Here is a 22,667-nt window from a genome sequence, read left to right as displayed (position 1 = left end):
AGTTGGTAAAGTTTTGACCAACATAGCAATCATGTAACCATGGAAGGCGATGTTTCCAAGAGTCACAAGATAAATATGAACCATTCATTTGTATATATATACATATTTTTTAATCTGAAGTGTCTAGTCCCACATGGCCACATGGTCATTAAAGGGTGTCAACTCATACCGTATATCCTGTATTGTACCGCTTATACAATATCGTACTATGTCTAATAAATTTGGTATGGTATTGATATGAGATATTTATATCTAGTCGATATTCGGTACGGTATTGGTATGGACAAAACGGTAAAAATGAATCATACCATACCGATACCATATTGAATACCTATGCCGACCTGAACCGAATAGATATGCTATGATATCAATATGAGATACCTGTACCGATTGGTATTTTGTTAGGTATGATATAAGGTAAATGTATAATATACCGTACCAGAGATACTAGATACCATACCAGTTGACACCCTTACACATGAGATGGACATACGTGGGATATGTGCCAATACAAAAAGGAATATTTTATTGAAAGGAGATGGGTTCTCTCAGCAAGCAAACAGGGTACTCTACATCCTTTTTGTCTTTTCAAATCATTGTTTCTCATAATAATTCATTGTGAGAGGGCACAATGTATGCATGTCAATTTGACATGTGGCTAATCTAGAGCATATCCTTTCCATTCAACTCTCAGAATTGACATATCATTTATCCACGTGGCAAAATACATGTCTTAAGACATTTGGAAAATAACAGACATTTGTGACAACAATACTTCACCTCAATCAATGTGGAAAGTAATTGTGAATTGGGTTGTCGCAACAAAAATCACTGTTGGAGTTTCAGCATTGTCGGTGACCGTGAGGGTTGCTGCAAATAGCGGGTGAGAGCCAATTGGTTAGAGCAGTAGGAAGGCCCACTACGTACTTTGGTTTAGCCTTTACCTTCGAATGCAGCCACCCATAATCCATATTGCATATTTGATCAAATTTCCATTTCAAATGGAATTAGATATCCAAAGAACAAGGAGGTGCAACTATCCCCCAATAGTTGCTGTGGGTTGCCGACTAGGAAACCTCTTGCCATATTCTGTAGCATTCATGTATAATTTTAGCACAATCTGAGAAAAAATGCTGCTTGGGAAGCTCAATTGTGTAGGTTGGGATCAGCTTGGACTTCCACTCCTTGAGCTTTAGTAGATTTAAAAAAACCTACTGTTTCCCAAGATTCCAATTCACATGTGTGTGTGTGTGTGTGTGTGTGTGTGTATGTAAGAGAGGGCGGGAGAGAGAGAGAGAGAGAGAGAGAGAGACTTCAGGACCTTAACATTCCATCCTATTCCAATATCAAGTAAATACAGAGGAGGATCTTGACAATCAATCATTCATTCAAGATGACAATAGCTTCTGATCATCCAATCTGCCTACCATCCAGAATCATTTCCAATGGGCTTTCAGAAAGAAAACTAAACAAATTCATGCACATTCCACCAGTTTCAATTAATAAGCATCACACCCTCCCTCAACCTTAAAATTCAGTAGATTTTTCCGGTTCTTTAAATATATATCTAAAGCAAGTGAAAAAATATTACAAAAATTCAATCAAGAAGTCACCAAGATGTAGCAAAAAAGAAGCAGATAGGCAATAAGTTCCCTCTTTTTTGCTGTGTTGGTTATTTTTTCTGTCTATCTTGCCACTAGGAAATGTCTTACTACTCATAATTACTTTTTACACTAAAGAAAAATAGTTCAATGGCCATTATCAGGGTACCTCTTTAGGGACTTATAGACAACCACTGTCACATACTTTGACAGAAATCTGTGTGTTGAACCAAGTGCAACCACAGACTGGCCACCATTCCCTTTCTGCATGAACAGATGGTTAAGCACCACATGTTGGGGTCTTGAAAAGGGAGGGCTATCCATGTTGGATGAGGAAACATTCAGTGACGTCGTTTGTAGATGTGCAGGAACTAATGGTGGCTCCTTCACACAATCCTCCAGAACAAGGGGCAAGTTGTTGTCATAGCTTGAATCTGGGGACTGTGGAGGTTCAAAGCCAGCAATGCTATGCAGGTTTTCAGGAACATAATCCTGCAATACACAGCAATAAGTCATTAATCAAATTATCTAACAGCCAAACTTGCAATATTTTGTCATTTTATGCAAAATCTGACAAAAGAATTTTTTTTTTTTGGGGGGGGTGTACTGGATAAAATAATTCAAAACTGCAAGGTTTTTTAAAAGCAGCATTCAAGGTGTTAACAATGACAATAACTGGGAATTTCTTCTAAAAATTTCAAGAATGCATCTTGGGAAGATATGGCAAGAATAAATGACGATTTCTTACTCTTCACCTAGCTTTCTCAGCTCTGAAGGTCAGGGACTCAGAAGGTAACATTAAGCCTTAAGAGGTCAAGACAATGAGATTCTCTGTAAACCATTTCTTTTTATAACATCACTGTAAGTGCTCCACTAGATGCCTGTAAGGCTGTGAAGACAATTGAACGAAAGAAGACAATGGTTTGTGGTTCTGAATATAGATTACCTGGTTTTTCATGTCCAATTTGTTTATCATATTCAAATCCTTTCTGGAGCTCTCTGTCAACAACTGAGAATATATTCATAGGAGTTTTGAGGCTATATCCAGGTTTAAGTGAATTACTCCAAAAGCCATCTAATCATGGTTGATGTGTTTAATTTGGAGTTGGGTTCCAGCTTTAATTGTAATGAGGAGATGCTTCCTCCTGTTCACTCAGGCCTGCTCTCAGGTTCCTCTCACAAGCATATAACAGTTCAGGAATCTGTCAGTCAGAAGCCTTAAAGGAAATGCACAAGTTAGAAGATCAATTACCTATCAAAAGGATCACTCGAGTCGTTCTTTCTGAACATCCTGACGTATTTTATTCCCTTATTCATAGTCCAAGGGTTGGTTGCAAACAAGACTCAGCAGATCCAAAGAAGGCTTCTAATGGGCTAGAAGGTGGTACTTATCACTTTGTAGCCAAGGAGGATAGGGGTATAGATTAATGTAGGAATGCAGAAATATACAAAGCCCTTCTTTCTCTCAGTGGCTACGGAGATCCAGGAGAATAGGAGATAGTAACTGAGGCAACTTTACAGACTGTCAATAAAATTGAAACCATTCCAATAAGAAGTTCCTACGGTTTGACTAATGGCATGGCATCAAGAATCAAAGAAAGTCCTTCCTACAGGCTACTGGAGTCACAAAGTTAAGGTGGGAGATGGCCAGAGGACAGGTGTGAAAAGGAGGCTCTTAATGCCAGTTTTTCAATAATGTACAAAATTGGCTTCCAACAAGGAGGCAAGGGTGGCTGATTTAACTTCTTGGCAGGGTACTAGGGTAGTGCTAAATCTTTACAGGGAAGTTAAGGCAGTATAAAATTTGTTGAAACTACTTGAAACAGTTCAATGCTGTAAAGAATAATACAGTTCATACTCCGACTTTCCCCTCCAACCGAAAAGGGCAAAAAGGATACCCAACTAAAGTCAAGTTATTTTCATGTGGGCCCAGCATGAACCATAAAACGTCTCATTTCCAGGGGCATGCTGCCTTCTATTTTTCCTGTTCTGTCTTAAGGTTAATGAAACAGTTCCAGTGTTACACATATCTTGTGTTCTTGCCCTTTTGCAGAGGAAATATGGAAAGAATGTTGGCCTCAACCAGGGGATCTCTTTTCACCTTTTAAGATGCGATCTGCTCCAAAAGTTAACAGAAAAGGGATTAAAGATTATGGCTGTCAATAACCGGGGATGCCAATTGGAAGGCAAGAAGGATAGGACCTTCAACAATTATGCTGCTCTATTCATGTGGCATTGAACAGAACAAGTAAAATTATGAGAAGACTAATAATTCTACCATGTTCAAAGGGGTTAGTATTTCAGCCATCAAAAGCCAGTGGAAGTCCTTATTTCACAGAGTGGTCTTTGGGGAAATCAGAACTCTGTGTGACCTCTTCATGACAAAGGTCTAATGTAACACAGATATGATGGGGGGGGGGGGGGGGGGGAAGGCTGGAAATTCTGTGCATGGAAAAGAAGAAGAAACTGAAAATTCTGTACATGCTTTATGGTGATTAATCATTAACTCATAGAGCCTTGTAGAACCAAGGATGGCGAGGTAAGGCTCAGTTTGAATCTTGAGAATCCAAAGTCCAGGTATTTTATGCAAACTGCTTAATAGATCACAATGCGATTAAACTTAGCAGACAGTTTACATTCCAACCATGGTGGATTGCAACAGGGCGGATTCAAGGCAAGTTTCACAAATCCCAATCAGACCCTATCATAATTCACGAAAACCCAGATGCGGTCCAACCTGTCACAGGTTCCCTCCCCACACAAAACATCAACAATAACAACAAAAAGAAAAAAGAACACGTACACAGCCACAACTGCCTACAATGTAGAATACAAAACCCGTTGTGGCTCCACCCCACTCCACCTGCCTCCAATGTTAATATAAAATTGGTCCACATCCCAACTCTCTAGTCTTAAAATATTAATTAAGCCTTCAACTAACTTAAAGTTCCCATACATCTTAACACTCTTAACCATTTAGAATATCAAGAGACAAGGAGGTTTTGACTTACAGGGATTGGAGTTCTTAGATTATTCTAGAGTACTGACAAGGATGCAGTCCCATTATGTCAGACTCTGCTGGAAAGTTAAATTAAACTTCGACAGATGTTTTTTGCGCAATCAAGGTCCATTTGGAATAGATGGAATGTTTAGAATATATGATGGGTGTCTGTAGCCACCATACTTCTTATGGGGCTGTATCTCTATCGTGTTTTTTATCCATGAATAAACTGGTACTCATCCAAGAGAGAGGAGTGATAACTCGGTACAAAAAGAGAGAAAATTTGGGCTAATATAGTACAAATATACAAGTACTTGCTAGTTGGACTCTACAGATCCTGACCCTGCCCTAAGCCTGCCACGGATTACTAACTCTGAACCCAAATGCAACCCACACATATCCAAACAGGAGCAGAATATCTGATTAACCTACCCCATTGCCATCCCTCTCCAAAAACCAATGTGGAGGTTTCAACTACAATAATCATCAGATTGGAAGCAAAATATAGGCATGCAATCCCCAGGAGGATCGATTTCTTGCAATTTGGATTCCCAAGATCCAAACTGAGTCAATATCATACTCAGGTTCCACAGATTTTCTTCTGCTTTCCTTGTATACTTTTTGGCAAATTTCTGCAGATTCCCTGCTATCATAACAAGGATAAATTGATAGTCACCATGCTCAAATTTTCTTCATCAATCAAACCCTAAATTCCCACCAAAAAACACTTGCCATATCCAACCCAAAAACCTCTGCCAAATCATAACTTCAGCTCAAATACTTTCCACCTCTTAGTCGACTAATTCGCTACCATTTTCCAGTCTTTATTACTGAAATTAATTAATGAACAGGACTAGGTGTTTTCCAACTGGTTGATTAAATTGCCAAACTTGCATAACCAGCCGTTAAAATAGGCTCCACAATCCCCATTACAGCAAACCAAATGCCAAAATAAGGCACGACTAACTTCTATATGCCTCTCTTCCAACAATCTAGCACTTTCCATATGGAGGAACTGAATGCTTTTCAGCTTTATGTCCAGCATACTAAAAAGTTCTTGAAAACTACAGTTTATACATGGCAAGGAGTCAACAAACCAGATGACAACGGTGAGAGGGGGAACGAAAAATAAATATGGGCAACGGAGACCTCAACTATTGGAGCTTAACGGGGAATTATTTTAATCGGTGGAAGTCATATTTTCTAACCAAATCTAAGATGACCTTACATAAGCTTTTGCAAGGTTTGGCTGGCCAGCCTTTGAGTTCCGCTTAGATCGAGAAAATGCAACCTTCAGGTTTAGGCTTATATTGAAGCAGCAGGCAACCCGATGCAACTCAAAACCAAGCTTTGATCAACATTGAGCCCTTACCACTACCTAATTACGGTGTGCGACTAGCGATATAGAGGATGAAGTCCTGTGGTGTATTCTGTTTGCAGATGATATAGTATTGGACAGGAGCAAAGTGGTAAATCCCAAGTTAAAAGCATGGAGGAATTGTTTGGAATTAAAAAGCTTTAAGACAAGACCTCCATTCATAGGTCAAAATGTGCCTAAGCTCTCAGTGGGCTGCTAGGCTTTTGGGTGGTTTAAATGGGTTTTGAAACATGCAAGTTAATGGATCTGAAGGTTATTGCTTAGAAAAGTACCTTCTAAGAATTACATTGTAAAATTATGACACTTCAATTAATAATTTAGTTATACACTTCACTAATAATTGCTTAAAATAATAGTATGCTTTTAATAATAAATTGATAAATAAGGTAACCCTGCTGAATTTTTTGCCTACTCTATTGGCATTCGTCAGGGCTGTCCCCTTTCCCCCTCCAAATTCACCTTAGCCCTTGAAGTGCTTTCTAGAAGCATTCAATCTTTGTATGGACCAGCAACTAGTCATCTCCCCCATGTCGAAATACAAGGCCCTCAAGATCTCTTATCTGGCCTTTGCTGACGACATCATAATCTTCTCCAAAGCTGATTTCCCTTCTATGTCGACCATCATGTCCTGTTTGTGCCACTTTGAAAGTATGTCCAGCTTCCGTATTAACCTTTCCAAATTTCTCTTGTTCCTAGCTGGGGTCTCGAAGGCTGACAAGTCCCGCCTAATTGAGTGATCTGGGTTCTCTTTGGACCGTTTTCCGGTCAAGTATTTGGGTTTGACTTTGATCCCCACCAGGTTAACAGCTCACCACTGCTCCCCTATGCTGGATCTCTTGTGCAAGAGACTCCAGTTGTGGAAGGGCAAGCTTCTTTCTTACGCGACAGTCTAGAGTTGATCAAATCTGTTCTTCAGTCCTCCTACATCTACCAGTCCGGCATCTTTCGGCTGCCACAGTCCATCATTTCGAAGTTGGAATTTCTCATGTGTGCCTTTCTTTGAAAGGGCTGTGAGTCCACCAGATTCCTCCACCCTATCAGTTGGGCCTCCATCTACCTCCCAAAAAGAAGAATGGGTCTGGGTTTGAGAAGAACTAAAGATGTCAATTATGCGGGTATCCTCAAACTGATTTGGAAGCTATCTGCTAAGCCAAGGAGTATTTGGGTTGATTGGGTCTATTCTCGTCTCCTTCGCAACAAATCCATTTGGACTGCTCCTACTACATCCGATGCCTCCTGGGTCTGGAGAAGATCCTGAAGCTCAAACCTCTTGTTTATGGGATTACTAAATCCATGTATGATGATGGTTCATCCACTAGATTCTGGCTAGACTATTGTCACCACCAGAGAGTTCTTCACTCGGTTGGCAACAAAGTTATTTATAGCTTCGGATATGGTAGGATGGACATGATTTCAGATATCATTCGGCTGGATGGTTGGCCTCCCACCCCTTCTTCTCCTTGACTGCCATCTGGAATGTTCTGCCGAGCATTCCCAGAAGGCCCTGTGGTACTGGTGACATTATCATTTGGTTTGCATCCTTGACGAGTCTTTTCAGTGCCAAGACAGCTTGGGATCTCATTAGGGCTCGTGGCTCTGTAAAAGTCAGGCGCAATCTGGTGGGGTTCAAGAGACGTATCCCTCGCCACAGCTTCACCATTTGGAGGGATTTTGTTGCTACCTCCCAATGCAGTCTTTCCTTCTTCACAGAGAGATTTTAGTCCCTCCCCTATGCTGACTTTGTTGGAATGCCTCAAAAGATATGGATCACCTCTTTTTCGACTGCTCCGTTTCTTCCTCGGTTTGAAAGGCCTTCTGGCTAAATGTTAGCCTTGAAGAAGAAGAATTTTTCCCTTTGAGAGAATGAATATGGGTGGACATATTGTGGCACAGTGGAAAAGCTTTCTTTCGGAGCCGCCATCTATCACATTTTGTTGGAGCTTAACCTCAGAAGATGGACCTCGAAGTCCAGATCCTTCCAGCAGATTTGAGATTCCATTCTCTTTGATGTTAGATCCAAGCTTGCTGCCACTCCCTTCTGGTGTGCTGACACCCCTAGAAATAGGCTGATTATTGATTCTTGAGGTCTTTCCCGCTCCCTTTTGCAGGCCCATGTCACCACCACCCCCATGGCGGTAAAATAAGGCCTTGTAAGTTGTATTGCTTGTTCTTCACCCCACTTTCTTGGAGAGTCCCTGTATTTCTCTTCTTTTGGTAATGAATTTTTTATTCACCATAAAAAAAATTATAAAAGGGTAGCAGATGCTCAAAGGGTAACCCCTGGGGTTACCCAAATTGGACCCAGCTTGAATGAATGTTTGAAACAAATATAGAGATCTGAGCCATTTATTGACCATAGACCAATATTCAGACTCATACCTTACTAATCAGGGCCAGGGCCATCAGGTAATCGGGTAACAAGGTACACACTGGCACCCCTTCTAGTCACTTAACTCCATAATGTTCACCACTGGCCATGTGACAGCCATGGGTGGGTCCATGTGACTTGATGGCTCAGTACTCATCTCATGAGTCAGAATCCCTTCCCCAATGATTGTGCCACATGGGTAAAAAGAGCATCCAATATCATTGTATAGAAGAAAACTACATCTTTGTATAAGAAAAAACTACTTTAAATATTTACAATTTAATATGTTTAATAAACCAAGCAAATGTGTGCATATCAGGTAATTGTTAACATATGCATCCATGCTCAACAAGCTAACACCAACAAAACTGACTACATAACAATAACCCAGGCATCATAGACTAGTCCATTATCAAACTTGTCACATTAGACCAACTCATCTGCCAAACAAGAATCAGATAGTGAATTGTGAAAAGGACAGAAAGTGGGGATATATCAAAGGAAGGCGGAAGATATTTACCTGCACGTCCAAAATGTTGTAAGCATTCCCCATATCATCATGGGCCCATGGCATGTCAGGGGCATACCTCCACTGTCCATCAACAATAAACCTGTACTGATACACACCCGACGGGAGCACTTTTACAATAGTGAACTCCTTGCCTGACCTTTGCAAGGGCTTTCTGAGAGAAAGGGACAAGCTCTTCATATTAGATGTGGTTAAGCATGATTTCAAATATGAAAATGACAAAAAGACACAATATATCCATGGTACCTTGTCTTCCAGTTATCCCATGATCCTTCAACAGCTACTTCTTTGCCACCATAGCCCCATGTGATCATGGTCGGTATCCTTCTCTCACAAAACATGTCCTCATACTCGGCAGTATTTTGCATCCATGCATAACTTGGGATCTGCATCTCGTCAGGTCTCTGTAATGGAGAAACCGGAACCTGGAAATAAATAAAGGAAGAATGAACAAGGGGTTTTGAGTACTTTCTCTCAGGATATGCATCAGTATAGACACAAAGGGATGAACTGAGATTATTATAATTATTATAACACAACCTAAAGACAGTGATGAGTGCCACATTTCAAACCTGAGACAGTGCCAAAGTAGCTAAGTTGGCAACTGAAAAGGACCGGTCATCGGTCATCTCACTCTGATTATGCGGAAAATTTCATTTCGAAAGCACCTAGTCTTGTCTCAAAGAAAAAACCTCTTTCTGGATATAGATAAACTTATTAATACTATCTTTCTCAGAAATTATTAGAACTTTGATGGTTACTTACGAGGGGGAAAGTCCAAACATGGTGAGCCACAACGGCCAAACAGCTGACATGGACAAGAAATTGGACATGCGGCCTACATTAAACACCTGTGCACATATGCAAACACAAATAGGGCCTACCAGAGTCTCTGCTCTCTCAGCTCTCTCCCCTCATACCGATCTCCCCAGCACTAATGGCTCTCTCAGCTCTCTCTACCTATCCGGCTATCCCCGATCTCCCCGGCATACTATCCCAATCCCCATCCCCATCCCCGTAGTCTCTGCGCTCTCCCCATCCCCATCACTATCTCCATCCCCGACTATCAAGCCCCAACCCCAACCTCATCTGGAACCCAAATTCCGCAACTTGAACCTGACTAGTGCCCTCTTCATCGCAACTAGGGCCTGCCAGAGTTGAGGCGAACATCATTGATGCTGCAGTGGTAACACAGAAGAAGTTGCAGCAACCCAACGCTGACCCCCTCTTCTCAAACAACCGATTCTCTCCCCAGTGCTGTGACCTTCATCCCCCGACTCCCTCGCCCAGTACCGCAAGTGCAGCGCCCCCTCTTTAACAAGAAAAAACAAAAACAAAACAATACCCAGCATTGTGCCCCATCCTCCCTATCAAACTCTCAAATTCTCTCGCCCCAGCCCTCAAACTCTCCCCCTAGCACTGTCCCACCATCTCCGACTTTCTAGCACCCTTCCCCCATCACCACTGATTTTTAACCTGTATCATCAGTACGGTTACGGTTAATTGATCCCCTACCCCTACCCACCCCTGTTCTTCTCCCACCCCAACTCTTCTACGCTCCCTCCTCCCAGCCCCAACGATCACGCTCCCAGCCACCACTCCCCCTCCCTATCCCTACCCCCAATGGCCAGCGAGTCTCTACAGTCCGAAGTAATAGTTGCGGTCATTCTGGTACACCTCAACGTTAAGATTATACAGGCAAATTGGCCGGCTCCACCTTGCCTCTCCGGTAAAATCTCCCTCGACTCAGTTTGGTAGGAACCCTGGTAAGTTGTTACATGTTACTGGTTTCTGTAGGCTGTTTCCTACCTTTCCTTCCTCCTTGCTTGTGCTACTGGTTTTCTGTTGGTAGTTGTTACTGGTGTGTGCTTTACACTTTTATAAACTACTGTTGATGTTTAACTGCTTATTAATTTATATGTGAGAAGCCTTAAGATATTTTCCCTTTTGTATTGTATTATCTCTACTTTGCTTTGTTAGTTTGGGCAAGTTGTAGCATTGGTCTCAAAGTACACATGTTTGAACTTGCTTGAGGTTACACTATTCTTTATATGTTGGCATGAGTTGTGAGACATCTATTCCTGATTTCTTGGAGACTTTGCACCAAGTTATGTGCCCTTTTTCTAGTGTTGAGATTATCTATTTAATGCATCCTATTATATATTGTTGGCAGAATCGTGGGTTAGAAAGAGAGAAGGAGACAAAATAATAGCTTAGAATGTTATATCATCATTGATAGGTAAGCCCCTCTATTTATAATAGAGGGGAAATTACAAAGAGACTAAACTAAGTGATGTGGGACTAAAAACCACATAGCCGACATAAACTTAATAATATAAGAAGAATAAAACTACTCCAAAAAGACCAGAATACCGTCGGAGTACATATTCTAACACTCCCCCTCAAGTTGGATTATACAAATAAGTAAAGAAAGAAGATCTAGCTTGAACTAAAGAAAAAAAGAACTCCTAATAATGCTAACACTCCCCCTCAAGTTGGCGCATACAAGGTACTATTGCCCAACTTGAATAAAATGAGAAATAACTAAGTTGCAGCAGAATCCAGCTTGACATATGAATGCAGCTCCCAAATAAACTTTCAAGAACTTGAAAAAATAAATCTTCAAAACTTGGGCAGACTTGATCAGCAAACAGGGATTGGAATGTCTTCCAAAAAGGCAACTTTCACCAATCTTCTAGTACTGTCCAGTGACGAATCTCTGAATGATAATCTTGAAGATAAGTAACTAGGATAGCGAGTAGATGAATCAAGCAGTAGAAAAGATCAAGCAGCGGAAAAAATCAACCCAACTGTACCCAACAGTAGAACCTCATATAGGCAGGCAATAACCAAACATCTTCAATACTTTAATACTTCAATCTCCCCCTTACGGCAAACTCAACCCAATAACAAATTAGATGGCAATGACACTGGTGGAAACTCTGATCTTCTATGTTTTGCACCAAGTGTTCCTGCAAGTTCTGCTTCTACAATGTCTACAGGTGTACTGTACATAATCCCCCCCTCACGTGTAGTACACGTGGATATAACAGAGATGATGTAAGAGATAAGGCAAAAACATAATATTCCAGAATTTTCCAAGAGGTGCTAAGTGTAATGGAAAAGGAAGAAATGGCAAATTAGAGAATACCATTATCGTCCAAAGTGGATATGGGTATATGCCAAAGGTATGTTTTGGGAGGTGGTGAAGTGAAAAGAGCAGTGAGATAATGAATTACGGAGTAAAACAATGCAACATATAAATTTTCAACCATCTTCAAACGATCAAACAAACACTTTTGATGGAAACTCCTGCAGGAGAGAAACTCCTAACTCCAATATTCAAATCTGATAAGTATACAAATCTGATTTGAAGTAAGGAAAAGCTTCAATCTTCAAGGCTTGATTAATCTTCAAACAAAGAAAATGACAAGTGTGCAAAAACTCCAATGTATAAACTCCCACATGCGAAATAGGACTGACGAAGATATCTGGACAGCAATTGATGTAAGAAGCTTCAACAAAAAACTTGGATCAGATCTGAATTAGTGAACAATGCTAGGATCAAACTCCAAAGTAAGCCGGATATGAACCAGAAAAGCTTCACATAACTGAATAGGTTCGTAGTTGTAGCCAATAACCTTGGAACACACTGTTGTAATCCCAAATAAGCTGATCTCTAGGGTAGTAGATTCGAGTCTTCGATAATGAAAGAAATTCGATCTCCAATAGTAGGACACTCAGTCTCAATAATAGGACAGCAGTAGTCCACATAAAGGTAGCAGTAACATGTCAACCAGTCATGCTTACAGAAGCTAATCAATAGAACCAGCAAGGTATGTAGTGAAGCTCAATAGCAACAAGTTTAAGATAAATAATCCGACATATCCATAGGTAATTGAAGTAGCCAGTCACATAGGAACCAATAAAAAATAGGTTGATAATTGAAGAAATCGAGCCATAAGTGTGAACCTGATTTTTTTTTCAAAAAAACTATGATGCTGAAATTTGGGTTGAATACTCCTCTGATATGTATAAGACTCTCCTCAAAATATGAGCTTGATAGGAAAACCCTAACCCTAAAAGCGATTGTTGTCAGGGTTTTAGAAAACCCTGAAATTGAGATCGATTTAGGGAAAAGGGGTTGTAATTGCTGATGTAGACATGTAATAGATGCTGACCAAGGCTGCTAGAATGGAACCTCCAAGGTGAACAATCAATCTCCAGTAAGAGTGAGACTTGATCTTTAAAGGGAAGAGACTCCAAAAAATCGCAGAAGTAGAGCAGGGCAGCATTACAACACTACACCAACATAAAGGACCTTCTTTAAGCCTTGAACTGATGAAGGAGAGTTCTCTTTTAATGTTAGAACCACCTCCAAAGCACTCGAACAGCAGCAAACATCCCTAGCCCAAATCGATTTTTATCAAGGTTTTGGAAAACCCTGAAAAGAAGAGATCGATTGGGGTAGGGGTCTTCAAAAAACTTGGATGGGTGCAATATTAAGGTCGATTGGTCCTTGAAGTGGGAGTAATCAGCCCGCCAAAAATTAGCAAAAACTGAAACCTGAAAGTCAGGGTTTTTGGCAAGTAACCAAATTAGCAAGTCAAGGAATTTTTGTTGTAGAAACAAATCTAGCCATCAGAAAGGGTCCAAACTTAAGTCGAGTAGGGCTTGTAGTAGTAGGGAATCACCCCCAAAAAATCAGTTGCATCTGAAAAAGAAAACCCTAAAATCGATTGGAGGGTTTTGAAAAACCCTGACAAGTTGAAATCGATTAGGGTAGGGGCTGGAAAGGTTAATGAATGATGGAGAAAAAGGAAAAACGGAAGGAGGACAATGGAATAGGATAGAAAGGGGCTGGAAAAGGGTGCATAGGAGTCTCCAACAATGGAGGATCAGCCATCTTTAGTGATAGAAATTAGATCTCCGAAAAATTCTAGAAAGCTCCAATATCGTAGGTATGGTTCCAGCAGATTTTGAACAGAATTTTTAATAAAAAAAGGTAGTATGGGAGGAGGGCAGCAACTAAATCATTGGATGCTTTGATTACCTCATTAGTGCTGCCCCCCTTATAAGGATGGGAAGAAGGAGAAGCCGAGAGAGAGAAAGGTGGGAGAAGGTGATTGAAGAGAAGGTTTTTTATTCTCTTTTTCTAACCTAGATCAGACCTGCTCTGATACCATGTTGGCAGAATCGTGGGTTAGAAAGAGAGGAGGAGACAAAATAATAGCTTAGAATGTTATATCATCATTAATAGGTAAGCCCCTCTATTTATAATAGAGGGGAAATTACAAAGAGACTAAACTAGGCGATGTGGGACTAAAACCCACATAGCCGACATAAACTTAATAATATAAGAAGAATAAAACTACTCCAAAAAGACCAGAATACCCCCACGGTATTCTGGACTACATATTCTAACATATATATATATAATATATATTTTATATATATATTTTTCCTTGGTGCATCAATTAGGCAGTCGGCACCAAAATAGTATATTCAGCCAATCATTTTTGCATGGATCCTTTTTCATGAGTACTTAGTATTATAGTATCATGGCCTATCAACCTTCTTCCAGGACATTCCCTATAAGCAACGTGCCTCATCAACGCCCAGAAGCAGTGACAAGTAGGCAAGGACTCTCGTAATATGGATAAGTGCAAGTAAAGAATCTAGTCCAAAAGCGTAGAATTACAATGGCATCTTGGAACATTGGTTCCTTAACGGGTAAGAGTCTAGAGTTGATAGATGTTATGAGGAGCAGAAGGATCAATATTGCTTGTATTCAAGAGACTAGATGGAAGGGTAAGAAAGCTAAGGTGTTGGACGACTATAAACTGTGGTATACATGAGATCAAAGTAATAGAGGTGGAGTGGGCATATTAGTGGATAAAGAACTTAAGAATGACGTGGTGGATGTTAAAAGACTTGGGGATAGGATTATAGCCATCAAGTTTATATTGGAGAAAGAGGTTGCTAATATAATTAGTGCTTACGCACCCCAAGTGGGATTAGAGGAAAGTAGTAAGTTACTTTTTGGGGAACAAATGGATGGATTAGTACAAGGTTTTAGTCGAGAAGAAAAGATCATTATAGGGGTGATTTGAATGGTCACGTAGGGAGAGATCGAAGAGGCTATGAAGGCGTTCTTCGAGGCTATGGAGTTGGAAAGAGGAATTAGAAGGGGATCTCTGCTTTGGAATTTGCGGTAGCTTATGATCAATCCATTGTGAACACTGATTTTGAAAAGAGACAGGAACATTTAGTTACCTACAAAAGTGGGCACCATAGTAGCCAAATAGATTTCTTCCTAACAAGAAGGTCTGGTAGATTGTTTTGTAAGGTTGTAAGGTTATACCTGAGGAGAGCCTAACCACTCGACATAGATTGGTGGCCTAGATATGTGCCTCGGTACGCAAAACCGTAAGAGAGGGAAGCCTACTTGCCCTAAGATAAGATGGTGGAGCTTAAAAGGAGACTCCGTGAATTCATTTACTGATAAAGTGATCAAACAAGGAAAGTGGGACTTTGAAGGCAACACTAATACGATGTGGAACGAGATGATGGTTTGTATTAAGAAGGTTGCTAAGGAGGTACTAGGGGAATTGAAAGGTAAACAACATACCCCTAGAGAGACCTAGTCGTAGGATGAAGAGGTTCAATCAGCCATTAAGACTAAGAAAGCTAGTTTTAAGACATGGCAAAGGACTAAAGAGGTAGATGATCTAAAAAGGTATATTTCGTAAGAAATGAAACTAAGAAGATTGTGGGGAAAGAGGGTGAGGAAATATGAGGATCTTTATAACAATTTTAACACAAAGGAGAAAAGCTATCTATAGAATAGCTAAAGTAAGGGAAAGGAGGAGCCGAGATCTCAACCATGTTAGAAGTATTAAATCTGAAGATGGTAGAGTACTAATTAGGGATAAGGACATTAAGGAGAGCTGGAGAAGGTATTTCTACAGCCTATTAAATGGAGACTTCTCGAGTAATAGTTCCCTTGAGGGCAGCATTACTCACCTAGAAACCACATATCGCAGATGTATACGCAAAATTAGGGTGTCTAAAGTAAAAGAAGCTTTAAGAAAGATGAAAGTAGGCAAGACACCTAGCCCAGATGGAGTCCCAATAGAAGTGTGGAAGAGCTTAGCGTTATACGGTTTGACCTAGATAATCAAGTTGTTTAACAAGATACTGAGCACAAAGAAAATGCCAACTGAATGGAGGAGAAACATTGTGGTCCCGATTTACAAAATAAAGGGGATATTCAGGACTACAATAACTATAGAGGCATAAAACTTATGAATCATACAATGAAGGTATGGGAGAAGGTTATTGAAGCCCACAGGAGAAAGGAAACTACTATATTGGAGAACCAATTTGGCTTTATGCCAGGAAGATCCACGATGGAAGCTATATACTTAGGAGACTCATGGAAAGGTTTAGAGAAGGCAAACAGGATCTCTATATGGTCTTTATTGACCTAGAAAAAGCCTACGACAAAGTCCCAAGAGAGCTAATCTAGCATATACTGGAGAAGAGAAGAGAAGAGTACCATGTAAATATCTGGACATAATTAGAGCTATGTATGATGATGTGGTGACTACAGTAAGAACTAAGTATGGGAAGACAAGGTAGTGAGGTCCCAACTACTATTTGGCTACATCAAGGTTCAGCCTTAAGCCCTTACCTATTTGTGCTGATCGTAGATGATTTAACCAGAGACATACAAGACGAGGTTCTTTGGTGCATACTTTTCGCTAAAGATATTATGCTGGTAGATGAAACAAAAGCAGGGATTAACGCCAAGTTGGAGTTATGGAGATCAACCTTGGAATCAAAAGGTCTTAGGTTCAATAGAACAAAGATGGAGTATATGGTGTGTAACTTTAATCACATAATGACAGTTAAGGAGATGGTCAATATTAACGAAAGGGAGATTCCGCAAAGTGACTATTTTAGATATTTGGGCTCTATCGTAAATGAATAAGGCGATATAGAAGATGATGTTGCCCAAAGAATTAAAATAAGATGGATGAAGTGGAGAGGTGTATCCGGCATAGTTGTCAAGGCGTCAACTAGGCGACGCCTAGGCATCCAGGCGACTTGGGTGCCTTGGTCGCCTAGGCAGGCATCTTGGACACCTTGGTCGCCTAATTGGTGTCGGCTTGAATTTGGATCCTCTCCAACGCCTTGGGTCGCTGCGACGTCGTGCCAACTATTATGGTGTTCGGAGTGCTCTATGATCGGCGTATTCCTCTAAAGCTTAAAGGAAAATTCTATAGGAATGTCGTATGTCTGCCTATGAAGTATGGGGTGGAATGTTGGGCAGTTAAGAAGCGTCGTATAGTTAAACTAAGTGCAACAGAGATGAGGATGTTGAGATCATAGTTGTCAAGGCGCTGCCTAGGCGTCCAGGCGGTTTTGTTGGGGCCTAGGCGACTGCCGCCTTATTGTAAGGCGCCTTGCACTGGGTTTTATTGTTATCGGATCCGGTATTTGCCCTTATTTATGCCAAATATCATTTAAGTAAATGTTTTTATATTTATTTAAGATATTATTTGGTATTTCATTTACTTAAGATATTATTCATAAATAAGCAAATACCCCCTATTTGAATCCAATAAAAATAGTTAAAAAATAAAATTCCAAAAGGATAAAAAGTCAACCCCCCAGTTCAAGAACAAAAACAGAACTTTTTATGATAGGTAAAATTTTCAACTTTCAAATGCTAGGGTTTTTCTCGAATCTAAAAATTCTATAAATCTTAATATGGTAAAACATTGCTAAAAACCAAAAGTGCGGTAAAATATTCATTTGTTTTTATATCTAAAAAATTATTTTCATTCAGAGTGATTTTCACAGCATTCGTGCATACCAAATAAGGTTTGACCAGAACATAACTTTTTCAATATAAATCAGATTTAAGCAATTTTGGATTTCTTGGATAGCTGGTTAATTAATACAAAATGTCTCATGTAAGAATAAAATCATTTGACTAGTCTAACTTCTTAGAAAACAAGAACATCTCTCTAAATCAAGAGCAATTTAATTACTTATAAATAAGATTATATTTTCTAAAAACAGTATAAACCAAGTGTGAGACTAGTATAAACCAAATATATGTTTTGATTGTTTCAAACTTCCTATAGCTTGCTTCTTCAGCTCTGATGTCTTCTAGTTCTATGCTGATTTTTTATGACTTGATGTGGCTTAATATTGATTTTTGATGACTTGATGTGGCATAATGTTTATTTTTTATGACTTGAGGAGATTTAATGCTGATTTTGATGACTTGAGGAGGCTTAATGTTGATTTTTTATGATATAAGGTATATTGTTGCATACTAAAATATTGTAGTACACTAAATAATGTTAGAAAAGGGGGACATAAAAAAAAAGCACTTGAGGGTGCCTTGATCGCCTAGGCGGGGCACCTTGTCGCCTAAGCGCTTAGACACCCCTCCACCGCCTTGGGTCGCCTTGCCACCTTGACAACTATGGTTGAGATGGATGTGCAACAAAACTAGGAAGGACAAAGTAAGGATGACCATATTAGAGGGGATTTGGGTGTTGCCCCCATAGTTCTAAATCTTGGTTGAAACTGCATCTCGGTTTCCCAAGAAACCGAGACAAAACTTGGTACAAATCAGGTTTCGACTATATTTTTCACATTTCGGTAGTTTCAACCGAAAAATACAAAGTTTTGACCAATTTTGCCTAGTTTCGACCCGTTTCGGTATTTTCGACCATTTTTTACCGCAAATGACATGTCGAAACCTGGGAAATCTCAGTTTCTTGGCTGAGTTGTTGTTGATGTCGTTGTGATCTTCCTATTTTACTTCTTTTTGTGTCAATATGTCTTCGCAAGGATCGAAGTAGCCGACCCCATTTAGTTGGGATAAGGCTCGGTTGTTGTTGTTGTTGTTGTTGTTGAAAGAAACAATCCAAAGGGTACCCTGTTTATACAAAAAATAGGGCCAGCCAAAACATAGGTGGTGATATAGTAGAAAGTTCTTTCCAATCTATTTGATTAATGTATTCTTCAAGGCTTCAACCGTGTGTGCATGTGTCAATAAAATTCCTCGAATAGTTTTTGTATGTCCTTGGTACATATCTAAATGTCAGTTTATAATAAACTCTTTTGTTTGACTTTTATATCTATCACTAACCACCTAGAACTCATTTACCGAAACAACCCTCATGAGAAGGAGTTTCATCCAATACAAGGTGAGTATTGATAAAATTAGTTCGACAATCATGCTCAGAGAATAAGCAAATTCACCTAGATTTCTTTCCGCATGAACTCTCAAATTTCTGCCATTACAAGGATAATGGGACAACCCTGGTAGTCTGTTAACCAGATCGACCAAACATCATGTTCCAGGGAACACCACAGCCATATGGTCTACCATCTATTAGGATTTCTCCATTGTAATATCAAATGTCAAAGCTTTAAGATTTTAATTAAAAGATGATCAGAAAAAATGAGAGCTATACTTTGCTAGGTGACATAGGTGCGTGAAATTTAGCCACGAGTACAAGGTGAGGTCACCAACAATACCTTTTTGGGCCACCAAATATACTGCCAAGATGAGATTCCTTGATCAACTTGATTCTTTTGCTAGGTGCCTCACCTAGCTAACCCTTTGCAACACCCCCCCCACAAACAAACAAAAAAAAAAAAAAGCGACACACTTGCAGTGAAGGTCAGATCACCCCATCTATCCTCCAGCAGACATTATTCTAATCAAACACCTTTCACTTACTAAATTATAAACTAAATGAAAGAGCAATACCATCCCTCATGTATATGATATCATCCACTCTTATGATGGGTGGTTATGTCATGAATCGAACTACTACAAAAGTCAAAAGAAACATAATTCATGCTGTGATACTTGGAACATTCATCTTATCCAAAGTACCTATGTTGGACACAATATTTCAACATGTGTCAAATCTTTCAAATACTCGGCTCAACTAAGCCTTGTCTCAACAATTTTGGATCATCTAAACAAATCCTATTTCACAATTCCACAACATTTAAAATCCTATCAGCAGGAATCTGTCAACTCTCCCAAATCTTTAGCTTGTTTTGAGCTTTTCTTGATTGGGTACGCATCCATTACATTTTGTACGTGATCCCAAAAGAAACTGACGGCTGTTACAATGTACCAATTAAAGTACGTAACAGTGGCAGATTGGTGAATTATTATGTGGTGTTCATACTTCATTTGCAAGTTCATAATTACATGTTCTTCTTACAACTTGCCAAGAATACATTAAATTATGAACTTGTTTGTTTTTTGAAATTACAGATTGTGTAATGTGTCCAAGTATCCAATACCAAAAATGGCAGATCCATTATAGCGGGATCACATATTTTAAGATTGAACAGTGAAATGAGTTTCTAGTTTCACTCCTAGACACTATCTGCCCACCAATCACACCTGAGCACACATAACGTAGTAGTCAGTTACAAAACCACCAAAAAATTGTAGAGGTGGCCACATAATCACTCAAGGAAGTTTTGGGACATCTTAGACCATTATTAAAAAAGTTAAATTACCATCTAAGTGTCCACTGATAAATAGTTAAGGGTTGTTTACAGAAAGCTTGATCACATCAAAAGAGCCTGTAGGATTCTCAAACCGTCTAAAGAGAAGCGTGCAGACTGAGATCCAGTAATAAGTTGTTGTTAACCATGTATTCACAATTGGGCATGCATCTCCTCCAGCAAATATTGATGTGGCACACAGATCAGACAGTCAAGAGAGAAAATTCACACTCAACCAGTAACTTTTAATTTTTGGAATCATTGTACGCCTATAAACTCCACACTCATCTCATGCTTATGTGCTGAATAAATATTACTAAGCATAATCATCTTCATATTCCATCTGAAAAACCATGAGGGACTAAACAAAAAGTGGTGTCTCTAGTTGGTAACCCTTCCTCATGCACCACAAAAAATTTCAAAAATAACAACCAGAAATACACCAATACATCACAGTGTTAATCCCAAATATAGGTCTTCAGATCGTGTGTGGATTGAAGAAGGGAACTGACACTTATTTTAACTTCTAACTCAAACAATTAAAAGGTACCTATTAGAGAATAAAGAACCACATATCAAACTTTGTTGAATTTTGCTTTTCAAACAGCAGCTAAGTAAGTTGTACTGTAATTTTTCTATTTTCTTCTTGTAGTAATACCATAAAAGATTAACAAGTGTACAAATAAAGGTTACAAAGTTGCTACTTCAGAGGGGGAAGGAGGAAGATAAGTGGACAACTAGAGACCAAATTCTGCTGCAATACTAGGAAATTTACAAGTAGTGGATCAAAAGCTATCTATGATAACACAGAGTAGAACAAACCCGTACCCACAAAATGGGGAAAGAACTATTAAAGGGCATAACTCGTAGGCTCTTAGATTCAAAACTCAAAAGTGCAATTCTATCAAGAACTATTCATAAAGAGTGATGAGTATAAAAAAGCTAAAATACCCATTATCAGCAAACCAAATGTGCGCCCATATATACCAAAAATCATACTATCATGAGAAGAGCAGAGTGGGGGAAGAGGGATAAGAACTCACCTGCGGAGTGAACATCAAAGGTGAACTGGCCGCCATAGGGCTATTAGGAGGAGACTGCCCCATCAGCTTGGGAGAACCCCCATGAACATGGTAACCATCTTGCAACCCAACCTGTGAAGACTCCATATACTGGTCACCTTCACTAATCCCAACTCCAGATGGGTTGCCAACAACTTCTCTAACACTAACGTTACCCATAAGAACAAAGAACAGAAACCCAACTCAGAATCTAACCACTGTTTTGTTATTACCCAGACAAACCAGGGAAAACTAACTCAACCAACAAACCTATCGCTAGAAAACTTTTCATCTCTCGTGAGTGGTGATATAAACCAAAACCCGAAACTAGACGAAGCGCATGGGTTTTTCAGACAACCATAATATATGAATTGCATTGAACCAAAGCAAGAAAGCCCAGGAATAATTGAAAGGCAAGGAGTTTGATTTTACAGTTTTCGCTTTGATAATTGGAAAGAGCTTTTTGTCTCGATTTTCTTCCCTTTTTCTTTTCCTTTGTTTCCATTAATTATTTTTTTTTTTTCCCCTTTTTTACCCTTTTCCAATCTAACCTATTGTTTTGCTTTTGTTTTTAAGAAGGCTTACATTACCTATGAAAAAGAGGTGATTTTATTCTCCAACGAGTTTGGAAGATCCTGCGGTGACCTAATCCCTAATGAAGTTGATTTGCTGAATAAATTATAATCTAGAATGTCTCTCTGTGGTCGCTGAGGGAGAGAAAAAACGAGAAATTCTCTTCTCCCGTTTTCTCGGATACTATCTTTCTCACGTTACGACATGCCTGGTTTGGGACAAAATTTAGGGGTGTCAAAGTGTTAGTTCGATTTGGTTTTGGTTGAGTTGAATTGGTTTTCGGGTTGGACTGGATCGGACTGGATCAAACAGAAGTAATCCGATAAGGGAATGTTTGGTTTTCAGTTGGTTTCGATTTTTTTTTTTGCTCGATTCAATTTTGGTTTATTCGATTTTCCTTTATCGGTTTGATATCGGCTTTGTTTTGGTTTGGTTTTGTTTTACCATGTGTATATATAAACAATAAAATAGGTTCTCTGAGCCACTAGGGTAGGGTACATTAACATTAAATGATTTTATTACCCTTCAATTAATGATTCTATTGTATTGTATCCCATTGGTGCACTCCTTTGAGAGCTTGCTCAGAGAAAC

General features: G+C 39.5%; 1 protein-coding gene across 1 annotated transcript; it reads right to left on the bottom strand.

The window, feature by feature from the left end:
* Window positions 1-1,525: 1,525 nt before the first annotated feature.
* On the bottom strand, window positions 1,526-22,246 carry LOC122639864 (SNF1-related protein kinase regulatory subunit beta-2). The gene is made up of 5 exons (XM_043832871.1): window positions 22,039-22,246; window positions 21,486-21,990; window positions 9,124-9,302; window positions 8,869-9,031; window positions 1,526-2,093 (listed from the first exon to the last, which is right to left on the bottom strand). The coding sequence occupies exons 2-5, from the start codon at window positions 21,681-21,683 to the stop codon at window positions 1,749-1,751; spliced, it is 885 nt and encodes a 294-aa protein (XP_043688806.1). The 5' UTR covers window positions 21,684-21,990; window positions 22,039-22,246; the 3' UTR covers window positions 1,526-1,748.
* Between the last annotated feature and the right edge of the window lie 421 nt (window positions 22,247-22,667).

Source organism: Telopea speciosissima, chromosome 9, assembly GCF_018873765.1.
Source record: "Telopea speciosissima isolate NSW1024214 ecotype Mountain lineage chromosome 9, Tspe_v1, whole genome shotgun sequence".
NCBI classification, from domain to species: domain Eukaryota; kingdom Viridiplantae; phylum Streptophyta; class Magnoliopsida; order Proteales; family Proteaceae; genus Telopea; species Telopea speciosissima.
Note: the sequence above shows the minus strand (reverse complement) of the source record. Positions and strands in the feature narration are given on the sequence as shown.

What these genes read in the sequence shown, in the direction of transcription:
- LOC122639864 (XM_043832871.1), bottom strand. Translation starts at nt 21,683, where the DNA reads ATGGGTAACGTTAGTGTTAGAGAAGTTGTTGGCAACCCATCTGGAGTT. An exon ending in CTTTGATGTTCACTCCGCAG is followed by an intron (nt 9,303 to 21,485) that starts GTGAGTTCTTAT and finishes ATTTATTTCCAG; the next exon opens with GTTCCGGTTTCTCCATTACA. An exon ending in TGGGATAACTGGAAGACAAG is followed by an intron (nt 9,032 to 9,123) that starts GTACCATGGATA and finishes CCTTTCTCTCAG; the next exon opens with AAAGCCCTTGCAAAGGTCAG.